This window comes from Xenopus tropicalis, chromosome 9 (genome assembly GCF_000004195.4).
Source record: "Xenopus tropicalis strain Nigerian chromosome 9, UCB_Xtro_10.0, whole genome shotgun sequence".
Classification (NCBI taxonomy): Eukaryota; Metazoa; Chordata; class Amphibia; order Anura; family Pipidae; genus Xenopus; species Xenopus tropicalis.
In genome coordinates, this window is record NC_030685.2 from 19,270,585 (window position 1) to 19,297,713 (window position 27,129).

At 43.4% G+C, this 27,129-nt stretch overlaps 2 protein-coding genes across 4 annotated transcripts in view; both read right to left on the reverse strand.

Moving 5' to 3' along the window:
- Positions 1-46: 46 nt before the first annotated feature.
- Positions 47-16,897, reverse strand: slc5a11 (solute carrier family 5 (sodium/inositol cotransporter), member 11). Its single transcript, XM_004918050.4, has 16 exons — positions 16,522-16,897; positions 15,674-15,880; positions 13,295-13,366; positions 12,940-13,044; positions 12,112-12,171; positions 10,610-10,714; positions 10,296-10,401; positions 9,365-9,445; positions 7,775-7,980; positions 6,006-6,141; positions 5,314-5,421; positions 3,639-3,789; positions 3,384-3,552; positions 2,664-2,879; positions 2,094-2,253; positions 47-678 (listed from the first exon to the last, which is right to left on the reverse strand). Exons 2-16 carry the CDS (start codon positions 15,803-15,805, stop codon positions 461-463), a joined length of 2,025 nt encoding a protein of 674 aa, XP_004918107.1. The 5' UTR covers positions 15,806-15,880; positions 16,522-16,897; the 3' UTR covers positions 47-460.
- Positions 16,898-19,641: 2,744 nt separating this feature from the next.
- grid2ip (glutamate receptor, ionotropic, delta 2 (Grid2) interacting protein) overlaps positions 19,642-27,129 on the reverse strand; it is a 48,354-nt gene continuing 40,866 nt past the window's right edge. For all 3 annotated transcript variants that reach the window (XM_012971315.3, XM_018097612.2, XM_031893509.1), the window contains 7 exons: positions 26,868-27,064; positions 25,622-25,777; positions 22,360-22,446; positions 22,044-22,173; positions 21,741-21,859; positions 20,566-20,730; positions 19,642-20,485 (listed from right to left, as the gene is read on the reverse strand). In XM_012971315.3, coding sequence (XP_012826769.3) covers positions 20,414-20,485; positions 20,566-20,730; positions 21,741-21,859; positions 22,044-22,173; positions 22,360-22,446; positions 25,622-25,777; positions 26,868-27,064 — 926 coding nt within the window. In that variant the 3' untranslated portion in view covers positions 19,642-20,413. The remainder of the gene's footprint in view (positions 20,486-20,565; positions 20,731-21,740; positions 21,860-22,043; positions 22,174-22,359; positions 22,447-25,621; positions 25,778-26,867; positions 27,065-27,129) is intronic.

The window sequence follows — 27,129 nt, forward strand, 5'->3', positions numbered from 1 at the left end:
TTTTACTATGTTGCTCATGGGTAAAAAAAGTTTGAGGACCCCGGTATTAGAAGTTTTATAAGCAGTTTTATCTGTTATAAAAAAGATCTCAAAGAAAAGACTGTATTTTCCCAAGACCCATACATGGACAGAGGTTTGCATTGAAACATCGCTGTTTGATCTTCACCGGTAACAAATGTTTTTAGGGATTGGTGGCGCTTGTGTGAGCAGCTTTTATAGAGCAAGTGAAGTCATTCATCATCATTGAGGCAAACTCCTCATAGCACTGAATGGAGTAGACACTTCCATAGATCTTCATTATAAGGAAAGTCATTAATGCCAGCGTCTGCAGTTCAGAAGGCCTTTACTGTGACTGATTCTTTATCTCTCAACTCATCCTTCCGATTCTAGTTTGTAGTCATGGCACGCAGTGCATTTTGTCCCTGAAGTGACCGTTCCCTGGAGCATTCCCTAGGTATTTCTAGCCAAAATAAGCCCAAAGAAAGACTCCTGCGCTCATGCAGAGGATGAGGCTGGTGTTTAGAATCTGTTTTAAACAGGGACCTTCATACAGCAACACTTCAGCTGGTTCTAATGTAGAAGGAGGTGCCTGGTCATGTTTGTCTCCTTTCCTGCTGTCCATCCCACATAACCAGAGTATGGTTTTCTTCAGACAGGAAGAGGAAGAAGGGTTATCATCTGTAAAGGAGAAAAATGGTAGCATTTATTTGTAATATACATTTGTAACAACCATGGGTGCTGTTGATCTAATATACCTCAAATACCATGTCAGCAGGGTACCCTTAGCTGGCCAATACCCCTCTCTTATTTGATAAAATACATTTAAATGTTAGTTTGCCCTTAATTTTCAATAACAGACAAGGAACATGGACTAAGGGCATTGTGGCAATAGTTTGTGAGCCTTCATTTGCTGTATAAAAAGTGTAATGTGGTCACCAACAAGTTAGTCTGAGTACCCATCTATTTCTAAAATGTATTATTTATTTATGATTTTATTTTATTTATTTATTGATTTACTTCGGTTTGATACTGGATGTCCTATATTAGTCATACTGGCCAGTGACAATTAGCTCTTGCATTTCTCAATATTTGTACATGACACCGTCATGTGGTTTGCATGCTTCTCTATGAAGAGATGGTTGCGGTGAGCAGCAAAGGGAGAGGTGAGACGTAAGGCAAAGGAACAGGGAATAGCAAAGGGGAGGTTACATAAAAGGAAAGGATGAAAGAACGACATAGGGAGATGCTAAATCAGGGATCCCCAATCTTTTTTACCTGTGAGCCACACTCAGATGTAAAAACTGTTGGTGAGCCACACAAGCATCTTTGGGGGTAGCAAATAAGGGCTGTGATTGGCTATTTAGTAGCCCCATGTGGACTGCTAGCCTGCAGGAGGCTCTGCTTGGAGTAACACTGAGTCTCTGTGCTTCCAAAACCTTCAAAGCCTCCAAGCCAGAAATTTAAAAATCGGCACCTACTTTGAGGCCACTGGGAGCAACATTAAATGGGGTGGTGAGCAACATGTTGCTCATGAGCCACTAGTTGGGGCTTACTGTGCTAAATAATATGATGGGATAAGATGAATGAATGGCACAGGCAAAGAGAAAGGTGCAGAAAATAACATATGAGGATAGGAGAGAAGGAGAGCATCCCACAAGGAGACAGAAGCAGTGAATGGAACATGGAAAGAAGGGAAAGAAGTAAAAAGAGTGACAGGATGACAAATGGAGATAGGTGAGTGAGTTAAGAGAGAAAGAAAGAATGGGAGAATAGGATAAGGAACATCATATGGGCACCAAAGTATAAAAGAGAAGAGCCAAAGAGAGCTGTGTTAGAGAAGGGGTTGGAGAGAATAATGACAAGTGGAAAGAAAAAGAGAAGAGCAGGAAGAGAGAACAATAAGTTTTCACAAAGCCTAAAAATTAAAATGATAAAGTATACATAAAAGTGTTGTGGTTTTACATCCATAACAAATCATGTTGAACGTGTGTGACATGCATTCTATACCCATGACTGGGTCATATAATTCTTCTTTCCACAGTCAACTGTACATATCCATAATTAGCTTCTGAAGCAGTAACCATCAGCAGTACCTATTATATCATTGTAAATGGCATCTGTGGATGTTGCATGAGGTTTTTCTGAGATGTCCTCCATGACACTGATGCCATTTTGAGCAGGGCTGTTGTCTGTTGTCTCCACTGGACCTACAACTTCTGTGTCAAAACGCGAGAACCAGGTGAGACGACTGATCTGTAGAAAAATAACTGCAATTATCTATTGAACAGGAAAAAAAGGCTTATTCCCCAAGCTCTTTAGGGCCAGTGACCCACATAATGCAAGAACGTCTTCCAATGAAAATCTTGACTGCCTTGCCCTTGCTTCCCACCTGTTTGCTCATATAATGGAATCTAGACCAATGAGCGTGTTTCTGCCAGGTTGTAATACTCTCAGCAAGATCAAATTGTGCAGAAATCACCTTATATTAGGAAAGTGCAAGATAACAGCTGATGCAGAGCTGGTAGGAATGATTTGCATTGGATGGGTTTTTATGCAGCCAAAAATAATGTAATGAGCATTACATATTCTATGTTATGTGAAAGTAGTGAATATCTGTCCACATACACAATCAATGACATTAATTGACTTGGAGGGGTTCTTACCATCTGTTTGGAAGGTGGCTCAGTCCAGATGCTTACTGCTACCACCACTATAAGCGTAAGTAACCCAAGGATCATAGACAGGTACAAATAGTGAACATATTTCACAACCCCTGGCCGAGTGTCAGGTTGGTCACACTGTGGGGCTACATAAATAAAGTCCAGCACCATTCGAATCAGGCCAACAGCCAGGCCAATGGTCATTCCCCAGAAGGCACCCTGAAAAGACAAAAACTTATCAGTAACATACATATTACAGTAAAGAAAAAGGAAACGATCAGATGATCCGAAGTGACTTCATAAATCACACTGGTGCCTCACAACCATTCAGCCTCTGGTAGGAATATTTTAAAGATTCACCTCCCTTCTGCCCTTCTCCCTATTACGGGAGAAGGGCAGAATTGGGTCTACTACTTCATGCAGCAAAAAGTCTAGACGTGACAATGTCATTTACCGGAGTTTGCCATGAATTCCAGAGAAAACCCTTGGTGGCATGAACAGGCCTTGACTGAGACTCAACAAAATGCCCTGGCTTTTTAAGTACACAGAGGCCCCAAACAGCCCAATAAATAGTGAGTGTCTATGGCATCTTACTGCAGCCCCTCTGGCATTTGCCCGAATCCTCAAATTGCCAGTCCGGGCCTGGGCATGAACACGTGATGGGCTATTCATCTATTGCTACCTATTTTATGAGAAGTATTACGCGGCTCCAGTTATATCTACCTTTTCATTTGTGCGCTTCCAGAAGCAGCCCGCTATAAATACCACAGCCACGGGAGGTTGAAGGTAGGAACTGATGGACTGGATGTAAATAAAGAGTTGCCCACCTTGACTGGCCTGAACAAGCGGGATCCACAAAATGGACACAACCACCAACGCTAGGACAAAAACCCTGGAAAATTAAGAAAAAAACACAATAAGGAAAAACAGCTGTGTTGTGACTGTGTTGGGTAAAATGCTGCAGCGGGGATGCCATACCTTCCTACAATCATGAGCTCCCATTCTGTAGAGCGTGGTCGGATGTGGCGCCAGAGATCCATAGTGAAGATGGTGCTGGCACTATTAAAAATGGAAGTCAGTGAGGACATGAGAGCAGCAATCATAACTGACATCATAAGACCTCTTAATCCTAAAAGCAAAGGTAGATGAAGAGTTTGGAAATTAGAGATGATTAAAAATGACCCAGCACGTGCATACCTTCAACCATTTAACCCTGATGCTAGGGCCAAAACTCTGCTTACGGACAGGAAAATACGGTCCTGAAGTACATTGATGGGCAGCACCGTTGCTAAGCAGCTTAGAACCCAAGACATTTTTGGTATATACTATATTTTAAGAATCATTTTAAGATAGTAACATTTACTTGGCTTCCCTCAATCTCTCTAAAGAAATATTCACATTGGTACGTGCATATACCTGGGCTTTTGGACATATGTTCGGGCTCATTTTCATCTTACTGCTCATCTATCTGTGAAGGTTTGAAATGTGAGTGCACACAAACAAGCCAAGGCACACATACATGCTAGGCCCCATCAGCCAATGAATGGACAGTGTTCTGTCTTTTGCTTCAAAACTACTTCCTGTTACAGTTAGAGCTGCACTATTTACTGTCAGCTGATCTCTGAGGGGGCACATAGACCATTACTAAATGGCGGCTCAAGGGAAAAGAGGTAAAAGGGCAATATTTACTGATATATATATTCCAGTTTGGCAAGATTCTTTAATAGTCCACATAATGTATGGATGGATAAATTCCAACAGTTCACCCCACAGGCAGGCCAAAGTGTGTTCACTCCCCCTGTAGAGATGACCACCAGTATCTAAGCACACAGTCAAGCAGACCTTCTGCTGGCTCAATACGACTTGCAGCCAAAGTACAGGTATGGGACCTGTTATCCAGAATGCTCGGGACCTGGGGTTTTTCAGATAAGGGGTCTTTCTGTAATTTGGATCTCCTACCTTAAAGGTCCCCATACACGGGCCAATTCTAGCTGCCGATATCGGTCCCTTAGACCGATTCGGCAGCTAATCGGCCCGTGTATGGGCACTACCGACGGGCCTGCCCGACCAATATCTGGCCTGAAATCAGCCAGATCTCGATCGAGCAGGTTAAAAAATCTAGTCGGATCGGGGACCGCATCGGCTCGTTGATGCGGTCCCCGGACCGACTTTGCCTATACCCGTCGTTATAATTCGATCGTTTGGCCCCAGGGCCAAACGATCGAATTAGCCTGGGTTCTCCCAATATCGTCCACCCGTAGGTGGGGGATATCGGGAGAAGATTTGCTCGCTTGGCGACATCGCCAATTGAGCGGATCTGTAATTAAACCCAATAGGATTGTTTTGGCTCCAATAAGGGGTAATTAAATCTTAGTTGGGATCAAGTACAAGGTACTGTTTTATTATTACAGTGAAAAAGGAAATCATGTTAAAAAATAAGAATTGTTTGCTTATAATGAAGTCTATGGGAGATGGCCTTTCCGTAATTACTGGATAATGGGTTTCCGAATAAGGGGTCCGATACCTGTACTGTACTTGCTGAATTACAGTTAGTTGCTTGTTTAGTATGTATATTTGCAGCTCTAATGATTATTTGGTAGAACTAGTTATTTGGCCAAACTAGCTCAGTTGTTACTCAGCTGGTAACTCTCACCTGTTGGCAGCAGCTCAATCACCATCTTGGGGTAGGCAATATCCGAACACCCTGATGGGTTTCCGCATATTTCCTTACACAGCTCTGGATCTGCACATGCCACCTGATCTGTAGAGCAAGTAAAATTTTACAAGTTAATACATATATATATATAAAGTTTAAGGAGACCTAAAGACTTGATCAGTATCAGAGCTGCCAAAGATTCACCACCCAACACAGCTCTCCAACGATCTCTACTTCTTTCTTCCTTCCCCTATGTTCTTATCATTCTCTCACCTATTCTCCGCTCCCTTGCTCAGTATTGGACTGGCCCACCAGCATACCAGGAAAACTCCCGGTGGGCCCAGGTGTCAGTAGGCCCTCCTGCTCCTAACTATTTAGCCTATTTCATGGTCATTCCCTATTTCTGTATGGAAACAAGGAAGCTTGATAGATGGAAGAATAGAGTATAGTATGTAGAGAAAAGAGACTAGAATAATAAACAATTTGAGGGAGGAGATGAGGAATTAAAGTTCTGAGAGCGGGCCCATTGTCCAGGGTTTTCTGGTGGGCCTCTGCCATCTTAGTCCAAAAACTGCCCTTGCTCATATCCTTTTCCTTCATTGGTCTCATCTTTTCTATGCAAGTTCCTCATGCACTGATAGGAAATAAAAAGTGTCTTTTTTATTGTCTGCGCATGTTAATAGCATTACCCGTGAACAGAACTCGGCTGATCATTCCTGGCAGTACCATCATAAAGAGGGGCAGGACTTTGAGACTCGCAGCTAGCAGGGATCCTCCCTTGGCGTGAGAGAGGTTCTTGGCTGAGAGGGATCTCTGAACAATGACCTGCAGACAAACAGCACTTCGTTATTATATGCAGTATATCATCCATTGTAAGTGTTGTCATGTTAAATGCTCAGTGAATAATAAATATTTGCAGTAAGATTAAATGCAACAACAGCTTAGTGTACTATATAAAGCAAAAAGCTTAAAGTTACATGACTCCTGCTGTATGAACCAGAATATCACTTCTAGAAATATGGGTAAATACCTGCCCAGAGTGGCCCACAGGTGTGGTCGGGTTGGGGGAGGACTCACAGGGTAATCACATAATGCCAAACAGAGGAATTAGGGACCTATTGATACAAGTGTGTCAGGTGACTTCTATTATAATCTTTCTTTTGATTCCTCCCAAGAGAAGAGTGTGGATTTGTGTCTAAATCCTGAAGTAGAGCCTAAGCTCTATTAAAGACTACACCCTATACAAAGGACGTTGTGTCGAAAGGACACCAACATGTGGATTAGCTAGAGGAGAGCTAAATGCTCTCATGAGGTAATTTCAAGTTGTGAGCAAGTTGTGGTTAGTAGGTTAGTGCCTCAGGTGTGTTTCAACAATATGGGGTCCCAAGCATGCAAATTTGCTGTAAAGAAGATTCCTTAGTAGTGCATCTAGGAAGGGTCTTCTAAACCATGGCTGGATTCTTGGATGTCTATCTTGGAAGAGTCTGGTACACCATGGCTGAATCTTTATTAGCCCATCTTGGAAGGATCTGGTACACCATGGGTGGATCCTTAGTATTCCATCTTGAAAGGGTCTGGTACACCATGGCTGGATCCTTTAGTTGTTAATCCTGGAAGAGTCTGGTATACCATGGCTAAATCTTTATTAGCCCATCTTGGAAGGATCTGGTACACCATGGGTGGATCCTTAGCAGTCCATCTTGAAAGGGTCTGGTACACCATGGCTGGATCCTTTAGTTGTTAATCTTGGAAGAGTCTGGTACACCATGGCTGAATCTTTATTAGCCCATCTTGGAAGGATCTGGTACACCATGGGTGGATCCTTAGTATTCCATCTTGAAAGGGTCTGGTACACCATGGCTGGATCCTTTAGTTGTTAATCCTGGAAGAGTCTGGTATACCATGGCTAAATCTTTATTAGCCCATCTTGGAAGGATCTGGTACACCATGGGTGGATCCTTAGCAGTCCATCTTGAAAGGGTCTGGTACACCATGGCTGGATCCTTTAGTTGTTAATCTTGGAAGAGTCTGGTACACCATGGCTGAATCTTTAGTTGACCATCTTGGAAGGATCTGGTACACCATGGGAGTATCCTTAGTAGTCCATCTTAGAAGGGTCTGGTACACCATGGCTGGATCCTTAGTAGTCCATCTTAAAAGGATCTGGTACACCATGGGTGAATTCTTCATAGTCCATCTTGGAAGGGTCTGGTACACCGTGGTTGGAAGCTTATCTGTAAATACTGCAAATGTCTTTTGAGCATTTGTGGGTATTGATATTAATAGTAGAAATCAAATATTCTGTGACTCCTGTGTTGGTTAAATATCAGCTGGTTAAAAACCACTGGAATCCATCATGGTGTGAGAGAACCTTCCATTGATACAGGAATAGGTTTATGTGTTAGGCAATTTCAACAGGTAGCTATATTTTTAGGTCCGTCATTGATGCTGAGCTCACCTGGTCAGTACACCAGTACCAAAGAGATGGTATGGTCATTCCCACCAGCACTCCAGGCCAAGGAAGATCGGAAGTGACCGGATCCCTAAATATATGAAATGCATCCTCTCTGGGAATCCCACATGTGCTATTCCCTGAGTGAGTATTGGGGATGGCTTGGAAATACTTCTCCTGCAAAGCCTCAAAACCTCCAATCTCAATAAAACCTAAACAAAAGATAACAAAGAACGGTTAACAGGGGTGTACTGTGTCTTAGTTCATTGTATCATGGTAGATATGTACATCTTGCTGGAGAAAAACAGATAAATACAATATTATGACTGCCACAATTATGAGAATTGTGGAGAAAGGGTATTCCTTTCCTAGAACCACCTTAAAGCCCAGCTCAAAGGTCAGTTAAGGCAAGATTTGTGGTGAATAGGAATTAGCTGTCATAGATCTTATTAAAACTATGACTGATACAACAATATTTCCTATATCCACATATATTGCATGAGATAAGGTGGGCACTGATCAAAAAGAAGACCTTCAAGGCGGGCCCTGGTCAAAGGAAGACCTGGCTTGCAATCAAAAGGTTTAATAACCATCATCAATCTGATTTCCCCAAAAAATCTACAGTCTATACCAGTTAAATGTAAAATTGAAACTAGTAGTCAAGGTGACTTAAGTACTTGAGTAGCCATGGATTCATGAGGGTGTCCATATGATTTTTAAAGGGGGTGAAGAGAGGTTCTCTTTTACTCCCCTAAGGGAGTCCAATTAGCAGGGGCGGGCCAAGCCGACCGGGCGCCCTAGGCAACCCAGTTGGCCAACTCCGCCCACCTCCCCGCCCCCCCCCACGGCGCATGCGCGCAAAAGCGTAGGGGGCCGTGCGATTAGATCGGTAATTGCCTCCGCCGCTAATGACAAGCGGCGGAGGCAATGACAAAGTAGCACTAGGGGTAGGCAGGAGAGGGTCCTGCCTGGCACCCCCCAATCGTTGCGCCCTAGGCAGCTGCCTCTTCTGCCAACCCCTAGTTCCGGCCCTGCCAATTAGAAGCAATAACGTAAAGACAACCTGTAATCAAGATACATCAAAACATAAATAATGGCACCACATGATGGTATGTCGTGACTCTTCAGTTATGCTTTGTACATTAATTATTTTGTATTTGATCAACAAAAATTTTACAAGATCAGTGTATACAGATATTCTTGATCCAGGTGTACAGTATTTCAACTTTTTTGCTGATGTTTCTAAAGCTCTCCTAAATAGGATAAATTGATGCACTGTATAATGGGCAGGGCTATGATTTATAGGATTTTGGTGTAATCGAACAGGCAAAAGAAAGATAGACTATCTATGCTATGATCTGTCATGAGGTATATGGTACCTGGTGTTCATGGCCACATGGAACACTACATAGAAGATGCGCTGGTAATGTCCATGTGTGAAGGCATGGCTCTCCCTTGTCCCAGGCAATTAAATAAACCAGCGTATGATACACAATGAATATTTGTGTTATACAGAAGGCCTTAGGTAAATCACAGGGCTACATTGTGCAACTGCCATTCTAGAAACAAAAACTTGAATTCTTTATTATTACTCACTATAAGCCATGAGGATGAGTGCTCCGATAATCATTATCACTGTCTGCAGCGTGTCTGTATAGATCACTGCCGCCAACCCACCTGCAATGTAAGAGCGAGATATGGTTATGAGCCCATGGAGCAGAAGCCAGTTCATTAACAGACCCAGGAAGACCCTTGCAAGGCATTTTGGGAACTAAAGTCTTGGCTGGAGGAGAGGTGGATTTTTCTATGTTGTTTTAGTAGTCTTAAAGGGGACCCTAGAATATAATTCCAAATAGTTTTGTATTGTGTTTGTCAAGCAAAATAAACTTTACTTACTCTTTATAAATTATTTAAATCTTGTGTTCTTCAGTTTTGGAATTACAAATACAGTAAGAGGGCAGGAACCATTTTGTGGGCACTGTTATGAAGGCAAGCTTTGTATCATGCCAAAATCTTGTTTATGTGCCAGAATGGGGGACCTTATGCCTATGCCTATGCCCTGGCTACACAATTAGATGGTGAGGAAGGAGGGGGAAAGTAACTGCTCAATGGAAAGTGGAAGCAATCTTTGCTCCGCCTCTATGCCTAAGGTATAGAGGCGGGGCAGGCAATATATGATTGACAGCTGGGATTTTTAAATGCCTTTATAATGGGTATGGATTTGTTAATAAAAATAATTAATTTGGGTTTCATGTTTACTTTGAAAATGACTTTTATTACACAGCTTTTTATGTTGGGCGGCAGGTCCCCTTTAACCAGCAACAAGATAACTTTAAAATCATTTAACTTTTGTAATGTACAACATATATCAGAAAGATGCTAAAAACTGAAATTGTTTTCATATGCAAAATTTAGATTTTTGGGAGAAGCTAACTCTTTTACATACAGTTGGGTCCCAGCTTGCCGTACAGGCTACCCATAGCGATAGAATATATGATAGGTTCTCAGTGGAGATTAATAGACTTACCAGCTACAGTATAAATGGCAGTAATTACTAGTAATCCTATCACTGCCACATAGAGATCCCATTGCAAAGCTTGTTGGATGAAGAGCGCCCCAGCGTACATGTCAACCTGTGTATTGAACAGAAAAAATGTTGGTGCCACAATTGATGCCTTGATAGGCAGCAGAATCAGTTCTCAGACAATCATGTGATTTGGAGACATAAGCAAAAAGAACAAAGTTGGCCATTGTGCCTTACAGTATTTGGCCCATGTGTTAACATTCCACAGTACTAGTTTAAGGTGTATGGACAATCTGCAGTATAAACTGGTTCCTTACAGATATTTTCGTGAATATGTAGATAAACAGATACAAGATGGCCAGGAAGATCTGGATCCTTTTCCCTCCAAATCGACGCTGCAGGTACTCAGGCATCGTGGTGACCTTTATGGAATATATAAGCCTTTTAAAAAAGAATAAACATCTATGCAGTGGAACATTAACCTAAGAAATCACCTAGCAATACAGAACTCTAGTTGCAGTTCAGCTAGAACTAATAACATCCCCTGGAAGTACAGCTCGTGTTACCCTAAACAAGTGGTGGGCAAACCGCGGCTCTTTAGCCCCTTGAATTTTGCTCTTCCAGGTGCAGGCTCGCACGTACAGTGCAATCGCATTTTCGTTGCCCGTAGCAAAAATCAGCAGGAGGGGGTGGTCTTTGGGCTACGGGAGATGCGGCGCAGGCGGGGGGCGGGATACGCAGTGCAGGGGAGGTTCGCTCGTTTCATGCACAAGTGAGCCAGTGACAGTGTACAAAAACTTTGGCTCTCAAAAGAAATTTCAATCACTGTTTTGTTGATATTTGGCTCAGTTGACTAATAAGTTTGCCCACCACTGCCCTAAACCTAAGTGCAGTGGCATAACTACAAGGGGAGCAGGGAATACAAATGCACTGGGGCCTGCTCAACTAATGGAGCCCATCTTAAGATCAGCAGGGCATTGGTTTGGGGGTCGGACCTGGTGCAAATTATGTTCCTGGGCATATGCAAACATTTTCAGGGTCAGCGTGGCCCAGTAAGAAATAAGAGAATAGGCTGTGATAGCAGTTAAACCTAATCATCTGTTTTTCCTTCCCTACTTGCTCCTTGGCCTTACTCCCTTCCTATAGAGTCAGAAGATGCTGTACCGAGTACGCTAGAGTATCAAAGGATCCCGTAGACCCCAGCCCTAGTGAGCTCCAGCCAAGGAATTACTGTATCCCCTGTAACCCCTGCTTAACTAGTGTTCTATATGAAGCTCAGGAGAAAGGGGTGGGAAGCAAATAAGAAGGGATGGGAAGGAGGATGTACAAAAAGAGGCAAGTGGTAAATAAATGAATGAAAACATAATAGTAAAGGAGAAGAGATTAAAATGGATAAAAAAGAAGAGGAAGGGAAAATGAATTTTGATTAGGTGTCCCATGGTCAAAGGCATGTTTGTTGGAGCTTGGGTTATTAATATGACCTTTTAGTGCAACATAAACTAGCTACTTGGTAAATATGCCCCGCTTTGGTTACGCAATGCACCTGTATCCTCTCCAGCTGGCACAGATAGTATAATTGACAGGCTACACTGGGAGACTGAGCAAAGTACTGCAAACTGTGCCATCATATACTGCAAGGACTGTGTTAACCCTTTGTCATTATCCTGCTACGGCACTGTTCATAATTAAAAGACTGCCCCTTGCTGGCGTCACTATCCAGAACCCAGTGAGCCAAAAATAATAATAGAAAGTAGCATAATCAGTGACCACCATGGTGTGAAACAGTTTCTGGAATATAAAAGGGAAGATGGCTTCCTACCCCAGCAGATATGTAGATCGGCAGGAACAGCCAAGCCAAGGCAAGCACGCAGAACAGACCCTGCAAGGAGACAGAGGCGGTTACTGGTTCTCTCCTGTACATGTGGCAGATTTTCCAGGGTAACCCAGAAAGGAGCAGAAAAATATGTAGGTAGACGGAGCACTCCAGGACTTCTTTTCAATAAAAAATATTCTTTATTCGTGTTTCCATTAAAAACATATTGATGAACTACACATCCAGCTTCACGCGTTTCATAGCTTCTCGCCACTTCATCAGAAGCTACTACAGGTGCCTCACACACACCGATTCCTTAAATACACTTGTTGGCCCACACCCAAAATGTGCATTAACCCCCCAAGTGCCAAAAGATTTTATACATATAAAAAACAGTTAAAAACAGCATCTAGACCAAACACAAGGTATCGTTTAGCCATATTCAACATTAGCTCTGAGGAGGGTATCTACACGATAAAACTCTTTGAGCCACTCCCTAACTTCTTTCCTGTTTGTTATACAGTAATAGTTTGTTCCTTAATGTATGTATCAAAACACTTATCAATCACAAATATTTCACATCAAAAATATCATATTAATATATATTAATGCGTAGAAAAGCTCAAATCATTCCTTTCAACTGCTGATATATGTTCAAGAAGCCTAATGCCCGCTCCGCCCTGGGACCCAACAACACAGGGGCCAACAATAATTTTATTAATCTTTGCCTTGTCACATTGCCCAAGAGACTTGGCATTCAAAATTAAATTACAGTTTGGCAAAACATAACATAACATAGCTATCAAAGCCACAAACAGATTCCAGGACACTTACATTCCATTCATAGGCAGTGACAGCGATACCCGATGCTGCTCCAGAGCCGGCCAAGCCAATGAAATGGCCGCTCCCCACGTTACTGGCAAACAAAGAGGCTCCAACCTGCAAAAAGGAAGAGAATGTATGAGGGACCTTAGGAACAAAGCCAAGCTTCCCAGCATCCCTCACTGGCAAAATGGTTGCTGGTACTAACACTGGTAAAGTCTACCCAAAAACCAGAGCAACCAGTCAGATGCTTCCTTTCATTATTAGCTATATGATAATAGACTGGGGTACAATCTGCCTGTGTTGCTGTTTTAACCTACTTATTACAAAATGGCTACCCTGCCCTCAGCTTGTACCTATTACTTACAGGCCACCACGCCATGTCTTTTCCCGCCAGGAAGTACCCTTTCACCGTGCCCCTCTTTGTGCGACAGATAGACTGAAAGAAGAAGAAATAGAAGATAATTCTCAGACAAGTAAAGTGGAACTAACTCCCCCCCAACCACTTGTGGCTCCCTGGAGTTTTCCCATCAAACAGGGCAAAAGCAAACACCCCAGGTCCCAATAAGAGTGTTTAAGTTCTCAGTAACTGCTGATTCAATGCCTCATTTTGTCTCCTGGTGACATTTCAAGTCCAGTCAGGCTGCTGCTGCCTCATACTCCTTACATTGTATCTTTTCTGAGCCTCAGCCTGGTCACATGATGCTACCTGTGAGGTAGAAAATATCTCTCTGCTTGAATGTGGGGGAAAAGGCTGAAAGTCCTGGCTTCTGTGTGTGATTGAATGTGAGAGAAACAGAGTCACGTGTGGGTACACGTGTGTGTGTGCGCGTGTGTGGGTGTGTGTGTGGGTACACGTGTGTGTGTGGGTACACGTGTGTGTGTGTGTGTGGGGGTACACGTGTGTGTGTGTGTGGGTACACGTGTGTGTGTGCGCGTGTGTGGGTACGCGTGTGTGTATGTGTGTGTGGGTACACGTGTGTGTGTGCGTGTGTGTGGGTACACGTGTGTGTGTGGGTACACGTGTGTGTGTGTGTGTGGGGGTACACGTGTGTGTGTGTGTGGGTACACGTGTGTGTGTGTGCGCGTGTGTGGGTACGCGTGTGTGTATGTGTGTGTGGGTACACGTGTGTGTGTGTGTGGGTACACGTGTGTGTGTGTGTGGGTACACGTGTGTGTATGTGTGTGTGGGTACACGTGTGTGTATGTGTGTGTGGGTACACGTGTGTGTATGTGTGTGTGGGTACACGTGTGTGTATGTGTGTGTGGGTACACGTGTGTGTGTGCGCGTGTGTATGTGCGTGTGGCATTATTATGCAGTAAGAGGCGGGCATGGCTCTTGTGGCTGCTGCACCAAGGGAACCCACCAAATCCCGTCTGAGCTCCTCTAGATTTATTTTGTTGGGAGAAGGTAGGTTCTATTTATTCCTGTATACAGTCAAACTCAGATTTTATGTTTTTTAGGAATCAATAAACACCCCCAGAATGGTGTGGCCTCAGGGGAGCTGCAGTTGAGAAACTTGCGTCAGGCGGCAGCACCCCCAGGGTTACCAGGGCCGACCAGCGCCAGATTTCAACTTCGGGTGCCCCGAGGCCACCCCCATTCATGTGCAAACACGCATGCGTGAACACAAACCCCCCACGTGCATACGCATGCGCGAACTTTCAAACTCCCATACGGAGCAGTGGGGAGAGGTCACCATTTCACTGTGGCAGGGCAGCATGCCACCCCTAAGTTTATGCCACCCCCATTGGTGCCCCCCCCGTGTGCGCATGCGCGGACACCCGTGCCCCCCCGGCTGCGAGCACAAGTGCGCATGCGCAAACATTCCCATACGGAGCAGTGGGGAGGGGTCCCCATTGCTCTGTATGGGAGCCAAATTTAAAAATTTAAAAATGATGCCGCCCCTAAATTTGTGCCGCCCTAGGCCCGGGCCTTTGTGGCCTCGCCACAAATCCGGGCCTACGGGCCTGGTGCCAACAAAAAGTCTCTCCTGGTAACTTAAAGAGCTGAAATTTTTAAATTTTAAATCAGAATTTTGTCTCTACTAGTGCAGTAGTACCCCCTATTGTAAAATATAGGGATATTATAAGTCATTGAGGAGCTCCATAACCATATAAACGCAAAAGGCTGAGGCTTATGGAACTCTGATTGAAATCTGTAGGATTTGTTTCCTTGATACCTGAAATACTAATGGCAAGTTCTGCTGCTTTTTTCCCATAATTTTTCCCCATCACCACTATTATGTGTATGCAGTGCTGCTGGCATACATCTATAGACCTGGAGCCATAAATACAGGGAAATTAGATGTGTATGGAACTTGCACCCCCTTGAATAACAGGACTGTGGGATAAGGATGGAGGCTTCCTTCCTAAATGATATCACTTATTATTGTGTTATGTATCCTGCCACACATTTTTATTATTATGCACTAAATATAAAGCCTGCCCCCAGTTAGACAATTATGTAAAATGGGAGCAGCTTGCTGGGATTTACCATAAATAAATTCCCTATAAATCATCCCTGTGACCCGGCGTTGCCTTAAGCCACATATACAAGTCCCCTTTGGATGTTGAGTTCTCCCCCTGGATAATTTTCTGCAAAAGCCCCTGTTTGTAGGGTTGGAATTCTACTCAATTACATTTTTATTTTGGGGTTTACATTCCCTTTAATCTTAGCCACAAGCCCTGCAAATAGAATTTTTTACTGATCAAGATATAATACCTATTTATATACAAATCTTACCCATAAACCAACTCCCAGGACAAACACAAAATACAGGACCAAAACAACAATGTCTACGGTTTCAAGGGATTTCCTGGGGAAGGCTTCCATTCCAGGGGTGGTTTGGGGTGGGCTCTGGGTGCTGGTTTCCATAATTCCACTGCTCTCACTGCCCAGTATGGCCAATGCCGGACGTGCTCAGCTTGGTTGGTGTTGCTCTGCTGGAGACTGGGAGAGAAATTATGTGAGGCAAGGCACTTGGTTCATATGTTCTCTGTAAAAACTTTCCTTCACACTTTAGATCAAATGAAACACTATTTTATTGTCCCATTGTGGTTTGTGCACTGTCACTGTCAGTCTGCTAAATTTGTTGCACTTTCACATTTATTGTACAGAATTTGAGGTACTTGAAATTGCTCTTGAAATTATTGGTTGCACTTTCCTAGTCTGTTAATTACTCAATTGGTTGCACTTTCCTAGTCTTTTACTTTACTGATTGGTTGCACTTTCCTAGTCTTTTACTTTACTGAATTGGTTGCACTTTCCTAGTCTTTTACTTTACTGAATTGGTTGCACTTTCCTAGTCTTTTACTTTACTGAATTGGTTGCACTTTCACATTTTGTTACTCTGTGGGGTAAAGAAGAAAGTCTTAATATACTAATAATTCTACATATAATGAAGGTCTTTATATATGTATTGGTGAATATCATGCATGCATACACCGGTTATAGCCCTAATGAACCCAAGAAATAGTGCAGAGGAAATCATGTATGCACACCTAGGCAGAGAAAGAAGATTTTGGAAAGGCTTATGATTGAGAAACAACAATCACATTCACACGCACTCACTCCCAAAAGCTGGTTCTTACCTGCACCTTCTTTGTGCCCAGTCCCCACTCTGTAGCAACCACAAGCGAAAAAGGAATGGAGATTGTTGGCATGAAAAAGTGTTTGTAAAATTCCTCCACTTGATAGATTTCTGGGGTCAAATTCCAAAGTGTGAGCTTTGGTTAAACTGTAAGAACGGAGGTGTGTGACACAGTTGTTATGGGAACAGCAGGTATTTCCTTGGGCTTCTTCATATTGCTGATGTGACTACCTGGGAACACACAGGTACCTGCTTTATGCCGCTGCCAACAGCCACAATCTGATCCTGGCAGATGACAGTGGTGAGGGTGCGGTGAATATGCAGTGACAGTATTTAGCTTTAAAAGGTGTTCAGCTTAGGGAATGTACACAGCGGGGTGCCACCTTGTACTACTGTCATGCAAACCTGAGCTCACCAAGGTACCAGCCGACAATACTAGACAATGTACCAGCCGACAATACTAGAAGGTATAGACTAATATCTATAATATTACTAACAAACTACATGTTCATTGTCAATTGTAATGTGCAATAAACAGAGTTCCTGATGAGGGCTGATGACTTACAATAGATTGATGATGACTTGACAGTGGTCTGATCCCCAACTGTTTAGGTCAGAAAGCAATCAATAACGTGTGGATTATCTAAGGGCAGTTGCTTTGCCTTTAAGAAGCTCTTGGGGACACTGGCGTAACTAGATGTTACTGGGCCCCTCAGCAAATTCATTTTAGGGACCACCAGAAGTTGGGCTGTACCAATAGATATTTAATTTGTCTATAAACTAAGGAGGCCATACGGGTGGGTGATAATAGCTGCAGATGGTCTGAGTCTGCAGTTTTTCCGCCTGTGTATGGGGCCCTGAGATGGGCCTACCACAGGTTTAAAAATCCCATCTGGACAAGCCTGTATCCCATCAACGTGATTCGATTGGATCAATCCGAGGTGGGCATATTGGTGAAAGACTTGCTCGTTTGGTAACCTCGCCAAATGAGTGGACGTGTATGGTTTCCTTTAGAAACCTATTTGCCACTTTTCACTCCTGGACTCCACTGCAGGATCTTCTTCCGCTATTGTTACACCGATGATTAGGGAGTTTATAATAATCAGCTGTAGGTGTTAGGGCTGTGCAGGTGAACAAACTGGTACCCTGTGAGTGTTATTTAGTGAATTTCTGCATTGGAGACCAAGTCAAATATCACTGAATGTGTAGAAAGAGCATTATTCCCTACATATATAGAGCAGACCCAGCACCAATCCCTGCAGTACATTGCTGGTTACTTTTCCTCTCTTGCGCTGGGTGCTCATTGCCAGGAGATCTTTTAATCAAACAAACATCATGAAATGTCACTGAGCACCAAATAACTGTAAATTACAACACATTTCTCAAGTGTTTACCTGTTAGTCACAATGTCGGCAGTGCAGCAGTGTTATGTAACGTTCAGTTATCTCTTGGCCAGGGCTGAGCACTTACAGTTTGGCCTTGCATTACCCTGCAGGTATTTCTCTACAATAGCTCCACTGTTTAGATTAAATGGCTGGAATTTACTGTGCAAACTTTATTGTGTTGGGCAATTTTGTAAGAGCTCTTCTATGTGCTTACTGCAGCCTTGAAATATAAAACCTTACAGATTTTATAAATACTATACAGATTTAGTAGTGATTACCTTAAACCAGTGATCCCCAACCAGTGGCTCGTAAGCAACATGTTGATCTACAACCCCTTGGATGTTGCTCCCCGTGGCCTCAAAGTAGGTGCCTATTTTTACATTCCTGGCTAGGAGGCAAGTTTTGGTTACGTAAAAACCAAGTACAATGCCAAACAGAGCCTTCTGTAGGCTGCCAATCAACATAGGGGCTATTAAATAGCCAATTATAGCTCTTATTTGCACCCCCAGGAACCTTTTTCATGCTTGTGTTGCTCCCCAACTCTTTTTCCATTTAAATGTGGCTCACAGGTATAAAAGGTTGGGGATCCCTGCCTTAAACCATGGAGATGCCCTTAAAAGAGGGCCAACCGTAGGGCATTAGGTGGCCAGTGTTTAGGTGACAGCCAAAGAGCTTTCATAAGCAGTTTTACATGGGGGGCAGGAATTCAACCTCATTATAATAGGGTCAATCAGCAAAGAATGAGATAAATCTTAAACCCAGAGTCTTTTCTTTTGTTGGCCCTTACCCTGAATATTTCCAGACAACTGACAGAAGATGAAGTGATCCTTCTACCCATCCAACCTCCTGCTTCATATGCTGCATCATTAAATATTGGTAGCACATCCCTCACTTGTTTATCCTAAGATATCCAAGCCATTCATCCATTTCATCTCTTAACTATCTGTGTGGTTAGTACTTATTAACAGAAACACCAAGCCCCCCAGCTAGTTACAGATTCTTGGACAATTTCTTAAGATGGCCTCCACAGTTCTCCTCTGTAACCCCACTCTGGTCTATTTATTTAAATAAAATCTCTGATATGGACAATGCATATCCTGGGGAAAGTCATTTCTAAAACACCCCCCAGCATACATTGCATTTATGAAATATTGCTACCACTTCCCTCACTTGTTTATCCTAGACCATCAAACCTATTCATCCATTTCTTCTCTTCGCCATCTTGACTAGCAGTTATTAGCTTCCCTAGTGATTCCTCGACAATTTCTCATGGTGGCCTCCGAAGTTCTCCCCTGATATGGGCAATGCATATGCTGTGGGAAGTCATTTCTAAAGCTCAAGAGACCATCTGACCAACAAACATAGATTTGGGATACTATCACTTCATCCCAAAAGTTATTTTCTTGTGCTAAAATGACCAAAAGGTCACAGCTCAGAAACCACAATGAACCACAGAGTAAAATGCAGGGATCTGCGGGCATGTGTTTGCATGTACTCAATGTTCGTGCCATAGTGCACAAAGCTGGTTATCATTTAGATAAATGTTAACATAACCATGATGCATTGGGTTACAACCAATTGCTCTCAGCAATCACATTAGGATTTGGTGCTTAGAAAACACAAAATAGGGCTGTTGCTTGCAATAAATATTGTTTGGAAGGGAGATTATGTTCATAAATAATCTATTACTGGCCGTTGATGATTTGGTAATGCACGTCAATAGCCACAGTCATAAATAAATAGTTCTATTTGTATTAAATACTTGTCTCTTTATTGCAGTGATTTACATCTGCAAAATAAATAAAAACAATAAATATTTGTTTCCAGTGTAAAATCCCATCTCAATATTTTCCTTCTTGATCATGTTACCAACGGCTGCACAGCTCTATCTACTGTACAGACCACTGCCACATCCGCGGAACAGCAGTGTGATGGCTGTGCAAACAGAGTAGTGGGACTAAAGCGGAGATAAGCGGAATTCAGATGAACAGACCAATTCCCACTTTTCATCATTGGACTTAAATAGCCTTTTGTCCGACTGGAGGCCCATGGACAGATAAAGTCCTCCAAAATATTTTAATGGCCCCCCACATGCCCAAGATCTCCATAGATGACATCATTGTTTTATAATATTCTGGCCCCCAAACATGCGAAATAGAAGATAACTGGCCCAAGGCATGGGAAAACTTGTACAGCACTGATCTATACAATGTCTTATGAGTTTCTTGTCTTGCTTTCCACCGCTGTGTCTTCTAGATTAACAAGGACTTATTGCTAAAACAAACACGCATGGCAAGTATCTCTGGCACTGAAGGGGGTTACAGAACATTTGCCAGCTACTGGGTTTGGAATGTCTCATTTCCATCTACAACCAGTTCTTCTCCATTACTTCCTGACGGCCTTTGATCTTCCCGGTGCTAATGTCAGGCAGTTTTTTAGGGGCAGCTGTTGATGAACCAGGACAGGAGGATTCAAAGGATTATAATTCAGCCATAAGGGGCAGCGTTGTTACCACATCGGTGTGCAAGAATTCCCTTGGAGCAACTGAGGCTCACCAGCCTGAAGGTCATTAAAGGCTTTCTGCAGAAGGAAGAACATGGACCCTATAAGTATTGTATAATTAATGCACTTCACTCAATGGGTTATAGTCAGAACCTTACCTCAAACTTGCTCTTGAACTCTGCAAAGATTCCAAAGAAAGCTTCTGTGGTGGTGGTCTTTGGGTCTTCTCCAAAGTATAAGCACACTTTAAAGAAATCTTCTAATGCCCTGTGCTGCAATGTGTCCAGTGTTTGCATACAAGGGAAGGAGTTCTCTAGAAAGGTCTGAGACTCTAGTTAAGGATGTGCGGTCTAGCTCTTGGTAGACTAGACTCTCTCAGGTTTAGCGTCACTAACCAAAAGGACAAGCTTTTCAAATAATATTATATAATTGGGCAGAGCTGGATATGCATAATCAGACAATATACACACACTGATCTCTAATAATCAAATGTGACTTAAAAACTGCTTAGTGCTGGAACCCGTGCCTACATCTGCCACCTTTTGGTGCACCTCTACCCCATTAAAGATACGCACCCTGTTTCCTAGGCTTGTACCCCGTTGCACCGGCATCTTTTGCAAGCCAAACAGCTGGTGTAGTCTAAGTGGGCCTGGCACACTGCAAAATGTAGATACTAATAGTCCTCAGTTTTGACCTTTTAGGGTGAAGACACACGGAGCTACTAGTAGCAGCTACTTTTTCACGGCTACTAAGGGCTCTGGCACACGGGGGAGATTAGTCGCCTGCGACAAAACTCCCTGCTCGCGAGTCTTTTTTGGCGATTTCGGGAAATCGCGTTGCCGCGTGTGCCATCCCGTCGGTGACATGTTCGCCGGCGGGATGGCGGGTCATGGCAACTCGGGGAGATTAGTCGCCCGCGAACAGGGAGTTTTGTCGCGGGCGACTAATCTCCCCCGTGTGCCAGAGCCCTAAATGTCAGAAAATACGGTGCTATAGACAATACCGAAAATTGCCTCTGCTAAAACACATGTTGAGACTGTTATCAGTAAATGATCAGCATCGTCTATTTTAGTAGCCACTACAAGTAGCTGCTACTAGTAGCTCCATGTGTCTTCACCCGTATAAGTCTAAAGAGGTATCATACATATTCCCTGAATTCCCCTGAATTTGCATGATAACTACGTGAGCCACAGGCTGGTTTTAATAACAAGAGTGACAAAAAGCTCTTATACAGAACCCTCACCCAGTAAAATGGAGAAAAAAAGATCATTCGATGCCACTGTGTATATTCTGGCTCAAGCATTACACTCAGGGTTTGTGGTCCAAAGGATACACTCATGGTAAGAGAGAACATGTCTTCTTGGGAGCTGGGCATCCGGCTGCAGACACTTTTTATCTCCTGAATAGTTACGTGGAGGTCGCTCAGATCAGCCGTTACAGACCTCTGATTAACTATAAAGATAAAGGAGAGGAACAAACCCCAGGTCAATGTTTCTCCATTAAGTTTAATAAGCAGGTTCCCGGTGAGAAGACAATGGAAAGCAGATATGTCCAACCAACAACTCCTTAGTTCCTTCCAAAGAATGTTGATGGTCACCATTCAAAATCAAAAAGAGGGAGTGCCCTATGGCATTACCTTTGGCAGCGAGAGGCACAGTAGGGAGATCCTTGGCAAAGCTCAGCAGCTCGGGGAAATGCTGGCTGAGGGATTTGGCGAGAATGTGCAGGAAGGTGAATTTTCCATCTACTGTCTTGGTGGTGTTTAGCTGCAAATAACCAACAGGAGATAAAGTATCATCAGGTGCTACTGCATATAGGGATATAGGTGATATAAACTCAGATATAACAAAAGCAAAGTAAGCATCTTCCAATATAAATTAATTAGAGTCAGTTAACGTATGCTGGAAAGTTGCTTCTAATTATCTTTTGGCTACAAATGCAAAAGGATGTACCTCTGTAAGGAAATTGATCTTGAATCCAGTTGTTCTGTTGGTTTTGGGCTGTCCGTCATTCAGATAGTTCCCCATAGCTAAAACAAACTGCAATAATACAAGGTGGTTATAGAGCATTATCTACAAAGTACCCTGTTAAAAAACTAATCCTAAAATAAATAACAGGTTTTTTTTACCCACTTGCTGGGCTGTCTGACTAGCCATTGGCTCTGCTGTCTCTATTCTAACATGGGGGCATGTCAAAGAAATATCATGGTTATGTAATAAAAGTTGAACACAGCAACCAACCAGCAGAAACCAATTACTGGTCATCTTTTTAACATACATGTGATTGGTTGATATGAGTGACAAGAGGTTCAAAGTTTGCTATATTTATTAAATGACCCCATTGGGTATTGTCACTAGGTCAGGAAGAACTGAGGGGTGCACAGCAGGGCTGGAACTAGGGGTGGGCAGAAATGGAACATGTCTAGGCTGAAACAGTGGGGGAGGTTTGCTAGACACAAACTTCTTCTGTATGACTTCCCGTGGTTTAGGTAAATGGAGGTCCTAGAGGATCTCTGCATTCGTAGTTTTCCTCAATACCCTGCACTAAGTTTTTGAAGGGGTAGTGCGATCAAGAGCTCCTTGCCTCCAGCACCTCCTTGACTTGGCCCAGCACTGATGCAGGTAGAAGGAGGGGGGAGCAGAGACATCAGCTAACTCCATGTCATCAGGGAAGTAATGATACACTTATACAATTCTGAAGGCAATATTCCATGCTACCATTTGGTGTAAAGTGAGTTTTCAGCTTTCAGGACTGGATCATTATCTCCTCGATAACTAGGGAAAGTAGCAGGCACTGCAAGATGGTGGCAGTAGTTCAAGATGGCAACAGTAACACATTGAGTGGAACTCTCTCAGATGCATCAGATGAAGGGCTATAGAATGGGATATTTTATTTCTTATAAAAAATATGGCTTTCCAAAATCTGTTTTGTCTCTGGCTTCACCACTACAGCCCCAAGCTCAGCCAGATCGTATCAGTTCATAGCCATTGGCATAGGTTCGTCATGGTTTTATCTACCTGGCAACAAATCAAGGTCATTTGCTATTGGCAAGGTATGGTGCAAAAAAACAGGGTTAATCTTCCATGCTTTTTGCACTTTGCTCCATGCCATAGAGATCAATGAACTGTCGCAGGTCGTTGCACTCCAGAGATCTGCATGCATCCCATGAATACAGCGCTGCCTGGGTTCAGCAATGGGGTATTCCTAACGTCTATCAGGAAGAGGCATGTAGATGGATGTCCCCATACTGCCCACTAACTTGTGCTCCATGGCAGTCCATAAGGACAGTGCTGCCTTGAACCTGCCAACACTATATGAGGTACACAGTGCAGAAATACCCTTGGTTTCTTGAGGGTGTCATTAACCATTAATGAGGCGAGAGGAAGAGGTGTCACCTCACACTCCAAAACTGCTGAGCTGTGACACCAGATTCCATGAAACAACAATCTCCCTGTCCCTTCATGCCTCTCGCCTTCTCCCCGTTAGTTAATTGTTACCTGGCCCTCACTTGCCAGTCAGCTCAGCAAGATTCCGATCCTCGTTACGACCCATTTGGCACAGAGCAATGTTATGCAACACTGATATAATGGCACAGGCTCCGGCTTATGAAATGTTACTACAACACTCTAGGGAAATGGAGGCAGAGCATCATGGGCATGTGAGCTTCTCTTGAAACAATGCAGGTGAAGGCACTCTCCTCCAGCCAAGACTCCGTTTCCCACAATGCCTTGCATGCTTCCTCACACAAACAGAAATGGTTGCCAGCAAATGTTTGCAAATAATATCTGTATATGGTTTCTAGCAGCAGCTCAACAGTATAGGTTAGACCAAGCACTGGCATAGGATTACATACCTTTTAAAGACAGATAATAAAGGAAAAGGGTCCAATAGAAATAGATGGGCCAGGCTACACTGATTTGTTTACTTGTTACTTGTTCTCCAGGGAGGCCCAGTCTCCATCTGTTGTTAATCTACAACTCCCAGTAACAGATGCTGAGAAGGCGGCTGCTTATCCTCATCGGCAGCTTTAGGATGGACCCACTGACCTCGTTATGGCCCAGATAATTACAGCCTGGCCCATATATTCCTGGGCTGGTAATGAGGCGCATAAACAAGGGGCGGCATTATCAGATCTGTGTTGGAACACCCCCCTGTTTTTTTTGTATGTTTATACAGATTATAAAAACCACTATAAACCTGCTACCCACTGTGCTAGGAGACATGTTATTAAAAATCTCTCATCATAAGTGGGGAGAACCAAAAGCCTCTCACATGCAAGATTAACCCTTTGCAGCTGTGAAATGGGCACAATAAAATGTGGATATCCCCCTTTTTTAAAAAGCTTTTTGCATTTTCACAACAAAAACAAAGAACATTGCTCTGCATGTTGGGTAACGTCAGGGTTTAGTTCTTAGTGCAGATTTGTTTTGTGGCATGTCAATGTTAAATAATGTTCTCTTGGGTGGAACTGAGTAGGTAAATGACATTTAGGGTCACAGCGATCAAATGGGGACCTCAGGTGTCTGAGAATAGGGGGACACCAATGTACAGGTATCAAGGTATTGGAAATGAATAATATGGAATAATGAATAAGTAATAATCTATATACAAGGTACCTGGTACCTTCTTATTTCCGGATATTATCATACCAACCAGACACTGAATCCGATTAGCAGCCCTTAGCACAGTAATGATTAGCACTCGGTTGTACTTGTGACCCAGCTCTCAGCTTTACCACTTCTCACTGTTTTAGTTGGCAAGGCAAGCCACACCGTGTATTTATTGTGTCACAATCCATTAAATGCCTGTTAGACATTCGTTCCAAGCACTGGAGCATTTCGCAGCTCTGTACGTGTTAGGAGAATGACTTGCACATAGGGAATCACAGAAATGCCACTAATCTCCGGCTACTAACATGGGACATTCTTCTTCTAGAATTTTCCCATAATATGTGGGGAGCAGTACAGGGTAGTAGATAATACCATCTGACAGATAATACCATCTGGTCTATTAAATTCCTTATGCTGCATAACTCCTTACACTCAAATGCACCGACGGGCCTATTCTTTCCTAGGTTCTGAGATGAAGCAACAAACTACTCTTGCATGTCTACAGTTAGCCAAGTCGCTAAGCTTTGGAAACATTTATTTAATCCTGTTTGACCTGTGCACATGGATTTGGGGGCCATGATAAAGTCCTGTCAGCTCCGCTTACCTCCAAAATCTTGGCCAGTTTCTTGCTGTTTTTGAGCTCTGAAGAGGCTTTTAGGATGCAGTCGCAGCTGGCTCTGATCTCCTCCGTCTTCTCCTGCAGGGTGCTCTTGAACAGTAGGCTTCGTAGGCGCATCTTGTATTCTGGGACAGACATCATCTGCAGGTTGGCCGGGAATATATTTAGTGGAAATAATGACAAGTGACTGCTCTAGTTTTAAGGAAGCTACATCATGGGGGAAGGGTTCCTCCACCTTGTCTAAATACCATAAGGCAGTGCTGTTCAACTTCTGTGGAACCAGAGGCCGAAATTGTTCTGGCCTACATGGTGGAGGGCCGATAATGGAAGCCAGTTTTGACCACTCCCCTTTTTTAAACTGCACCCACTTCAAACACACCCATGTTATCACAAGAGCTTTTAAGAGCATACCCACATTATTGGTGGTAGCGCAGCACAAACCCAAATGGTTGATGCTCACTGTAGGAATATCACCCTTTATTCATATGTGAAAGAATTATATTATATCATATTAAGACACACCCTTAAATCCATGTGCCTCCTCTTCCCCTCTGGATAGCACAGCAACCCCCAGCATATAATTACACACCTTAGGGACCATTTATTGGCTATTTCCAACTGCTAACAAACTCCCAGAACAAACCCCTGCCAGGGTCACCTCCCACAGGCAGAATAGGGCAAGGAGAGTATGGCACACACAGACAGAATAGGGCAGGCAGAGTATGGCACACACAGACAGCATAGGGCAGGCAGAGTATGGCACACACAGGCAGCATAGGGCAGGCAGAGTATGGCACACACAGGCAGCATAGGGCAGGCAGAGTATGGCACACACATGCACGCACAGGCAGCACACAGCCGACACTTATTACAGCACTCGTCCCCCCTTCCCGTGCAAATGAGTAGTGACGACGGGGGGGGGAGAGTGCAGTAACAAGTGTCGGCTGTGTGAGACAAGAGAGCCAGCACTAGGGGTAGGCAGAAGAGGTATCTACCTAGCGCCCTCACTATTGCACCCTAGGCAGGTGCTTCTTCTGCCTACCCCTAGTTCCGGCCCTGTTATGGGTCTACTCCTGCTATAAAGGGTGCAAAGTTTACTACATATCTGGTCACCTACAGTAACGAAGGAGAATATCTTGGTTCATATGGCTTACTAGACCTAGTTAGTCACTGCACCTTCATAACTTTGCACCTTTAGAACACAATGAAAAGACCCACTGCCCTTCTGTACCTGCAGTGCAAACTGGTCTGGCTCGCTAAGCTTGTTGGGACTGCCCATGTAGGCCTCAAATTGTTGCCTCTCTTCTTCATCTGGTGCAAATAGCAGCAGCTGCTTTATGTGTGAAGGCTCCAAGCGCTCATTCTCCATGATCATCAGGATGTGACGTAGCTCTGAGGGCGTTAGTTTCAAGTGTGCAATTAGGATGGCTGCAAAAATAGAACATTTACTCAGCTCATTGCCTTTGTTAAACCATTTGTACCCCAACCTTATA

What these genes read in the sequence shown, in the direction of transcription:
- slc5a11 (XM_004918050.4), bottom strand. Translation starts at nt 15,805, where the DNA reads ATGGAAACCAGCACCCAGAGCCCACCCCAAACCACCCCTGGAATGGAA. An exon ending in TCACTGCCTATGAATGGAAT is followed by an intron (nt 12,172 to 12,939) that starts GTAAGTGTCCTG and finishes GTCTCCTTGCAG; the next exon opens with GGTCTGTTCTGCGTGCTTGC. An exon ending in CATTTACAATGATATAATAG is followed by an intron (nt 679 to 2,093) that starts GTACTGCTGATG and finishes TCTCCTTTACAG; the next exon opens with ATGATAACCCTTCTTCCTCT.